Source organism: Zea mays, chromosome 9, assembly GCF_902167145.1.
Source record: "Zea mays cultivar B73 chromosome 9, Zm-B73-REFERENCE-NAM-5.0, whole genome shotgun sequence".
Taxonomy (NCBI): Eukaryota; Viridiplantae; Streptophyta; class Magnoliopsida; order Poales; family Poaceae; genus Zea; species Zea mays.
Genome location: NC_050104.1, coordinates 159,197,170 through 159,208,320, shown reverse-complemented (window position 1 = coordinate 159,208,320; position 11,151 = coordinate 159,197,170). Strand labels below are relative to the sequence as shown.

Below are 11,151 nucleotides of genomic sequence, written 5' to 3'. Positions count from 1 at the left end.
GACTTTCATTTATTTTAAGGGGAGAAGGGGAGTCGTGGATTTAGTGTATGTTATAGAGTGTGGGAGTGATTGGGTTGAGTGAGTTGGAGATCGACACTAGTACCGTGCGCCCTGGTAGAGACAGCGAACAACACTAGTTGTGCTCTACAAGCAAGTTCATGTCAAATAGTCAATAATTGCTATAAATATATGTAGATTGTGTTTTTAAAATAATAAAAAATAATCATATTAGATTGGACCAACACTACGGGCCGAGCATGGCACGCCTCTCGAGTCGAGCTGGCACGGACCCCATTTTAATAGTGTCGGGCCAGGCTGCTAGGCACAACCTATTTGAACATCTATACAACTATACCGACGCCCCCACTGCGCCATCGTCGGCCGCAAGCCCCGCACATCTCACTACACGCACCGCCGCACATCCCGCGCTCCTAGCCTCCTCCGCGCCCACGCCAAACGCCCACCATCCTCGCCTCCCTCCACTCCGACCCCCGCCTGTGCCTGCCCCCGTGTGCTGCCCCTGCCTTGCCGACCCTCTGCCTCGCCGCGACAAACCCCCCTTGATCCCCTCCCTCATCTTCTCCCTTCGCCTCCTTCTCAATGCTGGAGCCTCCAGCAAGAATCTCAAGGGGCTATGGTCAGCGTCGAGGCGCTCAAGACTCCATCCAAGGCCACGACGGGCTTTATTATTCGTACGCATGCTAAATCCACGAGGTGGGCGAGGAGATGATGCACGGCCTGATCTAGGTTAACGTCGAGGGCGTCACGCAGGACACGCACTCGAGGGCGTCACGCAGGACACGCACGCTGTGCTGCCAGCTATGATCAAGACTCGAGAGGAAGTGTGACGCCATTGCCAACATCGCTTCAGTGCCACCTCTAACGCGCCTTCATATTTTTATCTATTATGCTACGTCACCACAATACTAATAAGAGTTTTCCTCGCATCTCTCTAGCTAAATCGATTACGGCCTGTTCGTTTGAGCAAGAATTCACCCTGAAATTGTTACAGTTGATCAAACCATATATAAATTAGACAAATAGTCTGGCTAGGAATGGTTACGGGTGACTATTCCTTAAGAACCGAATAGACCCTAAATGTATAGGTAGGTATAACGTAAAATCAGAAAAAACTACATGCATTCCACCACGCCTACGCATTTTAAGGACATGAAACCTAGGTGCCCTGACAATATAGAACAACAATGCGCAATTTCATTACTACGGATCTACTTCACAAGCAAATTAGAAGAATCCACACATCATACTTGGATAAAACTTTCTTGAGTTCGTCCTCAGTGCATATATGTCCCAAATTTGTAATAAAGATAGTAAAGCAAGGTGGTATATCATTTGAAGACTTGTCTCGTCCATCCTATACCAAACATACCATGCTATCAAGCTTTATACATGTCGAACAAGCTTTAAATAAGAAATATCGGCCGATTAACCTTTTTGTATTTCAATATATTTTATCATAACATATTCACTTAGTAGCAACGTACGGATGTTCATCTAGTTTAAAGATAAAGAAACCTCACTTCAAAAAATAAAAAAAAAACATATATCACACATAGAACAGCTTCTCTCATGGTATACCTTGTGAAACAAAAAAGTGCTCTACCACTCTAGATGTTCCAAAGTAAATTAGGTGAAATATCTGTTCATTTTAGAGAAATTATAATAGAGTAGGCTATTTGGCTTGGAATTCATTTTTCGAAGTTTAAATATAAGCATAACTCAAATTTATAGGTTTGAGGATAGAAATTGATTTTATGTATCTGTATATGTATTTTTACTCTATAATTTATAACACGTACTTTGACTCGCTCCTCTATAGTAGAAATGTAGGATATAAATATCCCCAACAGCAATTATACATATATATTCCGCATAAGTATCCCTATAGCGGGCTTAGCGGCCTTCCTCGGCATGTTCCTGGTCGGCACTGTGTTCTCGACGGGAAGTTACACTGCGTTTGTAGGTTCTTGCAGCGAGGCCCTGAAGGAGAAGGTTCCTATGGTAACAGAGAAGCTGACCTGGGCTGCTTCGCTTGTAGCTGTAATGTAGGCATGGGCCTTGCTCTTCTGGTTGGGCAGTTCTTTGGGTTCAACCTCTACTGATGTTAGCTACTAAGAACATTGTTGGGAGTTAGTTTGATAATAATAGATGTGTCTTTTTTGTGTGTAAGACTTCATGTATACTGCAGCAACTTCACACCCACTGTTCTGTAGCATCTGCTCTGCTGCCGGCACCACTAACAATCAGGGCCAGCTCCATGGAGGAGAGATACACCACCGCTGTGGCTGTGCTTTGTGGAGTTCTGGAATGTTGTTTTGTGCAAATGTAACAAATTGCTACTAAAGTTCTGGAATGTTGAGATGATACCTTGGCTTTGGTTTTGTCGCTTGGAACTAGTCTCTCATTGCACACAACTGGATGGTTTCGTAAAACACACGACCGAACCGCTAAAACATCACCACAACTCCCACGGACAAGTTGCTTACCACTGTTACTAATTTAATAAAAGATATTACCTTCCAAAACAAGAAATGCGGCACAAATCAGCAGAGAGCAGCATAATTAACAATGTTTTCATGTACTTTTATATAACGTCGTCCACTCAACAGTTTCCCAATGGTACCATCCATAACACTTAAATAACTCGGTTCACACAGAAGAGCCATCAAACTCCTAGCATTAGAAAACAAACCTACTAGGTAATATACCACATAACACAAAGGACAGGAGTACTAGCACAAAAGCTGCCTATGCTCTTTTTATTTTTGTTTTTGCATTTTGTATTTTTTTGTCTTTGTGTATGCTTTTTTTTTGTATTATGCTTTTGCCTTTTTTGGTTTTATTTAACAGCTGTTTTTACATCTCACCTGAGATAAGGTGTGCATGCCGTTACTGTGAAAACTCGGCCTGCCATTGTACTTAACTTCTCTTGAATATATAGCCTCAAAAGGTATCGCTCCTGAGTAGATTTCTTGCAGACTTCGGCCCAAAGAGAGGTTCACTCCCATTGCTCTGTAGCCCACCGAAGGTTGATGCATGGTAACCTAGACTAACTGAAGTTGCTGATCTTGTCAGGAGAGCTTCACCAGACATCCCAGGCATGCTTGGATGGTACGTTGCCCCCTCAAGTCCAACAGAACGAAACTGAGATGCAAGAGCATCAATGTTAGATGTCACAGGGGTCATCGAACCAGAAGAACTCCCAGCAGAATAGTTCAGTTTTGGAAGCAACCAATTCTCCCATGCTCCACGCCTCCGTAGCTTGTCTCCCTATTCAAGCATAAAGGAAAGAGTGCTTTAAGTGAGAAGGGGCTTAGTGAATACATACAGTAGTTCCTCATTTTAGGCTATGCATAAGTATATTATTACGAGGCAAACAAAATAGATTATCTAAAATGTGTGACCAAGCGAAGCATCAGGTGAACATTTTGCACTTGCTAAAGCTAACTTGTTTGATAAGTCGCCACATTTATATGTGGTAACCTAATAATGCTAACACCTGCTAGGGGCTTTTGATCATTAAGGATAAGACTCAGCTTTTGTTCTCCGATTGCTAACTGTACATGAAAAATGCAAGGGCCGTTTTCCCATTTTGGTACTCATCTTTTTTTTTTTTAAATGGTCTGCGGTGAATCAACAACTAATGGGAATAGTAATTACTGGTAAGACTTCCACCCAAAAACTCTTTCAACCACATGAATTAATCAAGAGACTTGCTGTAATGGAGACTGAATAAACACACAGTCACTAGAGGGTTGAGATTGTTGGATGCTGGTCCAATGGCCTAATATATTGATTGAGAAATAGGTTGGTTTCAAGCATTTGGAAGATTTACCTATAACTAGCATGGCAAGCAGAAACAGAGTGCTGTCCGCACAAACTTGTACCCTTCGGCAAATCAGATTCATCAAAACCAACAAGAAATATAGGGCAGACCACAACAATAAATTTATAAATTGAATCATTTGCTTCACAGGTAAGATGAGGATTAGAACAAATAGATCGTATTTCCAAGTTCCAGAACACCGTGTAGTAGTAGATTGCCTGCCTAAATGTCATGATCAAGTAGATTGCCTGCCTGAATGTCATGATCTGGGGTATCACTTTCGAGAAAGGAGATCACAAGTTGCGGGTGCCACAGATGTGAAGCCTGGCATCAGGATCGGCATGCCACTGCCTGCAGTTCGTCATGGAGATGGCAAAACGGATTTCTTTGTGGCTCACGCACAGATGGATAGAGTTATCTGGAGGACCGAGGTGGACTCCACTGGGCTTGGTGGTCGGACCCGCAAAAATATTGCAGCTAGTCCACATGAGCCACAAAGATGATTTTGTGGGGCGGTCACACCTGCTGCCTACCTAAAACTGAAAGAATATATACACTCAAGGAACAACAAAAACCTGTAAGCTCAGTAGATCCTTGTTGAATCAGTTTCGTACTAAATTTTCCATGGTCATACTAGGAAAAGAGTATGTTTTCACAAGCAATAAAATGATATAGACTCTGTTGGTTTATAGGTATCATATCAGATAAAAATGAGCTCTAGGTCTATAACAAGAAGCTAAGGTGCTGTTTGGTTCGGCCATTTATTGGCGTGATCAGATTCCACTGTCAACCACTTGTGTTTGTTTAATGCCCGACGTATCTTGGTGCCAGGGCAATGTGTCCACATGCTTCAGAAACCAGGTTGCGCTCAATTTTGAGGTGTAACAGATCAATGGAATGATTTAGGCATCCGATACTCAATCAAACAAAACAAACAATCAAAGCTTCCCTTCCCACTACCACTGGTATTCATTCCCTTTGCATTGTCATTGCCATTTGTTGAATCAAACATCGCCTAATATCTATGCCATTGTCTAACCAGTAAGCATATCTGCTTAACAAACTACGCTTACCTGAATCAATAATAAATAATTGGTGAACTCACACTAACAGATGATAATGAGAATGGTCTGAACCATGATTTTTCTACAAATAATATGCAATGTTAATGGAAACATATATGGTTAGTGAATAACCTATATGTTTTTTGGCCAAACGGAATCATATTAGAAATCATATAACAATAATTGTACAAAGAAAACATTACCTGCACTTCCACAATGTTAGATAGCATGACTGTTTCCAAGATAAACTGAATATTATTAGTAATTTTCTGGACCTGTAAAAGGAGTAGGTGAGTGATACCATTTCTTAAATAAATAAAGGAACAAAAGTATTCCCTCCGTCCCAAACTGTAAGTCATTCTTGCTTTTCCAGTAAAATAGCTTTTGATACGCATCTAGATATACATTATGTCTAGATACAATTTAAAAACTATGTATCTAGAAAAAAACTAAACGACTTACAATTTAGAACAGAGGGAGTGCAAAACATCTATTTGAATATTCTCAAAAAGGTTATCTGATTCGACTGTTATACTCCACAAAGACACCTTACTGGATTAACAATATCCAGTTCCATATATTAATGGATTCTGTGTCACAAAACCATTTGTATTAACAAATACATTAGTATGCCAGCTGTAAATCATGACTAAGCGCATTACACACAAAAGAAAAGACAAACAGAAACAGAGGCATAAACCTTATGTACTCCATTATCCCAAAATGTACAAAGTTTCATGGTGGGGTCGAGGTGTTGTGAATAAGCACTCTTCTTTCTTTATTCCTTAATGAAATGTTACAAAACCCTCCTAGCAATCAACAAAAAAAAATCCCAATATGTCGTACGTGGGTAAGAGAGAAATACCTGTCAATTTCCTACTAGAGACTTCTATGGTGAAGACTAGAAGAGAGAAATGGTTATCCTAGAAACATATAAACAAAACTCGACCTACTTGGGTAAGACAACCCCTAGGCATTATATTAAGAAAAAGACCTCATGCAGATCAAGAAAATCTCCAAACCTCTGCTCCACACATACACAGAGGCACCGTAACCCATGTGAGAATGACTACGACCAGGGCCATGTCTTAGACCTCTGCTTTGGCGTGGGTCAGACAAGAGGATTTTTTTAATCCTAGCCTAAAATTGTTGGGAGTCAAAATCAGGACCTGAGTAATGCTACTCAGACCACGTAACTAACTCAGTTAGAGGCCCTTTCGCAGAAACATATGATCAAAACACTAAAGACAAACCCTCAATTGCAAGCAGTCACCCCCTTATTTACCAGTTTCCTGCCAGGCTATGTTGTTGTGATGGAAGAAATCATGCTGAAAAAATCACATACTACTCATAAAGATGGATATAAAGTCCCTTGAAAAAAGCAAAATTGCCTTAAAAAACAAAAGTGAAATCAAACCATACTACTTCTGTGAGGAGACATCCTTCGTATGAAATGAACTTACTTTGCCACATTAACTTCTATAGTGACCTCAGCTAACTTTGTTACAACAGGTCTGATTGGTTGCTTGTATCAGGCTTAGCTTGCATTAGACCTTATGCCGCACTGCCTAAGCCAGCATAGATGTATGCAACACCTTCGCGTTTGGATGTTCTGCATATGCAAGCCGCGTCTAATAAAATTGTGTTTGTTTGTTTACATATTATTGCATATAGTCACATTATATGTTCTACTAGTTAGTTGCCCGTACGTTGCTATGGTTTCTATATATCATATAGGTAGATCTTGTTTAAATGAGATTTTTATTCAAACATGATTATATTTTTAATTTTCCAAATAACAGTATATACATATTTATAATATCGCTTCTTTATATAACACAAGCATATGTGTGTCGCGGTGGTTAAAGCGCGAGGCCGCGGTCGCAATGACCCAGGTTCTATTCCTGGTGTCGTACCCTCCATTTTTTGTTATTTCTGCGAGCGTAAGCTGAGGCGGAAGGTGTGGCGGCTGGGCACGCGCGCGAGGCGCTCGGGTGACACACAATGAATGTCGTGCTTTAAAGTAGTAGTGATTAGAGATCTGAAGTCTCTAGTAAAGGTAGAGAATGAGAAAATATTTTATTTTTGTATGCTCATCGGATTATGCAAATCTGCATCGTCTAATACAGGAAAAATCTAGAATACTGGACAATGCTCAGCTTTGAGAACTGTGCAAGCCTGCATACAAGCTAATGCAGGCAACCAATTAGATCCACTATAACTATATCCAATTAAATATTTAGCACTAGCCTACTCCGTGAGTTTTCTATAACTATCAGAAGTATTATATTAGTTGCAAAAAGCCCAGGCAAAGCTTGGACAAGGTTACCCTAAAAGCAAATTAATTGTGTACATACCCAACTAACCCAGCACATATTGTAACTTTTAAAGGTTACATGCAACTTAGAAAGAGAAAATAATGCATCACACCATATGACCATAAACAATAGAATATTAGTACTTATCAATTCAAGAGTTCACCCTTATCCAGTAAAGCTAGAATGAACATGCATATGGGCACAGAACTTGGTCCATACAAAATATCTGTAGCAGCTCAACAAATGGAAGTGAAATAAGGTTTGTGGCTTGGGTCATACAAAGCTATGCCAGCAATAAGAAATAAGTAGTAAATGCATCATCAAACAGCCTGTACAAATGTGTAGCTGAATACACTAAAAATGGAGGTACCACTGCTGTTAGTTGGGATGAACTCAGCTTGCAATGAACCTTGAAAAAAAATGCGCCTTGAAGCTACTGACCCCTGTTTTGAGTAACTCACGACTCAAGTAAATGTAACCACATAACCTGGTCAACAGCTGTTTCACTAAAACTGAGCTTAAGTCATATGATAATACCACTGCAAAAAGTGTCAGAAAATAAAAATAGTGCCCCCCTCTGTTTTCGATACATATCGCTATCCTAATCATATGGTGAATGTTCCACACTAACATTACCACTTGCAAACATAACTGTGGAGTTTAATTTCTTAAATGCAGATACTACTAAGATATTAGAATGCAACAATTCAGTGCAGCTGTGCCATCCATGTTATCAACCACGTCAGTAATATAATCCAATTCCTTATTGTGTAAGGGCTGTCTTGCTGTTCAGTTAAATACTTAAATTAATCCATGTCACTATATGCAGCCCCTCTAATTCAGTAGTGCAAGTAATTACAGACACAGAACATGCGCACAAGCTCGCTAGACAGCTGACTAAGAAACAAAACAAAAATTCAGAGTAGATTTTAAATGGGAAATAAACTCAAGAGGCCTGCAAACTTACTTGGCGAAAGCCAGCGATCAGGGATAATGGCACCCAACCTTGCCCATCCATGTGTTGCCGCAAGTAAAGGTCCTTGCACAAATTGTCATCGCTGCAATAGTTCACATGTGGATCAAGAAACTGAGCAGATTCAAAGTTTTTATTACAAAAAGGGTTCCCAAAATGTAGATGAACTACTACCTGAAATAGTATTCTATCTGCTCCAGAAGGTTCTTTCGAGAAGGGTCAATTAGAACAGCTTGGGGGCTTGCTGGAAGAGGCACAAAAGGCAGGCCTTGAATGCCTTCCGAGGTGGGTGCCGGGAAATAGTAAACATGCGCTGACATGTCTGCTATTTACAACAAGCAAATTAATGTAATATAACAATGGCACATGGCCATGGTCTCATAAACCACATGCACAAGGACATACCATGGAAGCCCATAGGTGGTCCATAAGGTGGTGTCTGAGGAGTAGCGGGGCTAACAAATGGTGGAGGCGGTGGAGGTGCTCCTGCTACAACAGGAGCCTTAATGTATGTTGGCTGATGGCCACGCAGCTGATGAACCGGTCCATGGCCATCTCTGCGGCCACCTCCGCGCCGTTGCCCATCAAAACCACCGTGGTGCTCACTCCCGCGACGCCCCCCACCTCCACCATTACCCCTCCTGTTTCCCCCACCATAGCCACCACCTCGGCCATGGTGATGCGAGCCAGGACGTCCATTCTGATGAGGATCTGCACCATTGCTCCGGGCATTAGGCACATAAACAGGGGACGGTTCCGGTGCAGGGGCACTCTTCTCCAGCCCATCCGCCGCAGGCATCACCAGGGCACGCCGGGCCACAGGATTGCGCACCCGAGCATCGTTACCATGGCTAGCATCCGGCGCGCCAGGATTGCCCAAAGAGACGGGCGACGTCGCCGCCCCCTGACACCATTGCAACGACAGTAAAAACCCAATCTGATCAAACGGGACGAAAGTTTAACGGCCATCTGTATCAAACACTGGAATCAACTCACAGTGGGAGCTGGAGAAGCGGCCTTCGGTGACGCTTTGGCTGTTGGCCCCGCATGCGGCGGCGGCGGCGGCGGCGGAGACGACAGCCCGGGCAGCGCCGGCCAGGAGTGTGCGTCCATGATGGGGTTTTCAACCACCTCCGCGACGGGAACCGCCGCGGCCGCGGGGAGTTTCCAGACGGCGGCCGCCGCCCCAGCCTTCTTCGCCCCAACCGGGCTATCGGACGGGGCAGCCGAGACAACGGCAGCATGCTGGTCGGCGTTGCTAGCCATCGTCCGCACCCTAGTCCGATCGGGATATAGAGCCTCTACGGGGTAGCAGGCGAAAGGCGGAGGCGACTGTGGGCACGGCGGAGGAGGCGGCGGGGGTACGGTGTTGGGGTGGGATCGTTCAGTGGTACGGCATGAGGCGATCGGTAACAGGGGTTCCAAATATTGTCGCGAGGCGTGGCGAGGCTAAGCGAGGGCCGGTGATCGGCGATCGGATCGGGGGAGGAGGGTGGGCCGGTGCGGCGGCGGGCGGAGCCGGAGCTGGAGCCGATGCCTGCGACGCTCACTGCTCTGCCTTCCCACGGGCGGTGGATGGACGCGGGCTGGGGCCTGGGGGTCCCTCGCCTGCCTCTTGTCGTGGTGGGCCACAAAAGGGCAAAAGCCCGCAGCAACCAAGCGTGGGCCGCTCCCGCAGGTCCCGTCCGCCCGATCATAGATCAGCGGCCGGAACCCACCTGGGCCCCTCGGGCGCGGAAAAAAATTTGGTGCAGCACTGCTGCAAATCAGAGTGTTTGCAGCCCCTCACAAAATGGAGGATAGACCCCACACGCAGCAACAATAATATAACTAAAACGTTATCTGCTGGACCTGCAGGTGGGGTCTATACTCCTTTTTGTGAGGGGCTGCAAACCACTCTGGTTTACAGCAGTGCTGCACCAAATTTTTTTCCGGCGCGGCGTTGGAGGTTGTTGACTTGCGTGCACGGTGGGCCGTCCGATGCGGGGCGGACGGCTGCCTCGCCAGGGGAGGCCCGCGTCCGGCCAAAACGAAATTAATTTGCGCGGCTGCAGAGTGCAGACTGGCTGGGACGAAACATCAGAGGGGCAAGGCTTGTGGTGGCTGCCGCTGTCTCATTCTGAAAGGAAGCCCGGCGGCGGGTCGGTCGGTTTCCTGTCTTTCAGGTTGCTATCGTATAAAAATCCGTCCCTTCAGAGTAGAGATGACAATGGGTACCCGCTACTCGAAACCCGGTGGGTTTTTGCTCTATTAGGGTATGAGTTTGGGTCAATTTCTCTACCCATGGGTTTGTTAATGGGTTCAAATGGAAACCCAATGGGTACGTAAGCATGTGTTTATTCTTCCCCTACCCATACCCGCAAACACATGGGTTTTTAAGACCCGCATTAAAATCAACATTCCTTATAAATATGTCTCATAATATTATTAATTGAATATGTTCTAATTGAAATAAACTTCATTTAACAAATTTTAGGCTAAAATTAGTTATCACTTGTTCCTTTTATGCTAACTTATTAATGTATTGATTGACATCTACATGATGAATTATTTTTTATGTTGATGTTAGTGGGTATGGGAAACTCGTTGGGTATCCGAAACCCGTATGGGTATGAGTTTGGGCAAAATTTTATACCCGTCATGGGTATAGATTTTTTAGCGGACGTATTTTTCTTTGCGGATACGGGTTTAGACAAGTAATACCCAGCGAGTTTTTATCTATTGGCACCTCTAGTTCAGAGCTACAGCTACAGCTACTCGTATGAGTTCCGTAGCACATGCACTCGCCACCCCTACTACGTACTACGATTACGTGTTCTTTCGCGTAGCCGCTAGCTTTGTTCGCGACACGTGTTCCCGTCGCAACGGATACGTGGCACGCACGGTCCGGCCATTCGTCAGCTGTCACCGCCACATGGAACACGCGCGAGCGTGTTTCTGCCTCCAGAG

The 11,151-nt window shown here is 44.1% G+C and overlaps 1 protein-coding gene across 4 annotated transcripts; it reads right to left on the bottom strand.

The window, feature by feature from the left end:
* Window positions 1–2,573: 2,573 nt before the first annotated feature.
* On the bottom strand, window positions 2,574–9,808 carry LOC100273740 (uncharacterized). Of its 4 annotated transcripts, none has more exons than XR_002749175.2 (6): window positions 9,199–9,808; window positions 8,608–9,106; window positions 8,377–8,527; window positions 8,197–8,287; window positions 3,857–5,186; window positions 2,574–3,291 (listed from the first exon to the last, which is right to left on the bottom strand). XR_002749175.2 is itself a non-coding variant. In XM_023300962.2 (6 exons), exons 1-6 carry the CDS (start codon window positions 9,466–9,468, stop codon window positions 2,965–2,967), a joined length of 1,410 nt encoding a protein of 469 aa, XP_023156730.1. In that variant the 5' UTR covers window positions 9,469–9,808; the 3' UTR covers window positions 2,574–2,964. The 4 variants fall into 4 exon arrangements, 2 of the variants coding, with proteins under 2 accessions (XP_023156730.1, NP_001336856.1); XR_004852425.1 differs by having other exon boundaries at window positions 8,377–8,524; XM_023300962.2 differs by having other exon boundaries at window positions 5,115–5,186.
* Window positions 9,809–11,151: the final 1,343 nt, after the last annotated feature.

Bases quoted from the DNA above. Each gene is read 5' to 3' on its own strand.
- LOC100273740 (XM_023300962.2), bottom strand. From the start codon at position 9,468: ATGGCTAGCAACGCCGACCAGCATGCTGCCGTTGTCTCGGCTGCCCCG. The intron at 9,107-9,198 runs GTGAGTTGATTC...CAATGGTGTCAG, and splicing joins CCGCTTCTCCAGCTCCCACT to GGGGCGGCGACGTCGCCCGT. The intron at 8,528-8,607 runs GTATGTCCTTGT...TGTTGTAAATAG, and splicing joins ACCACCTATGGGCTTCCATG to CAGACATGTCAGCGCATGTT.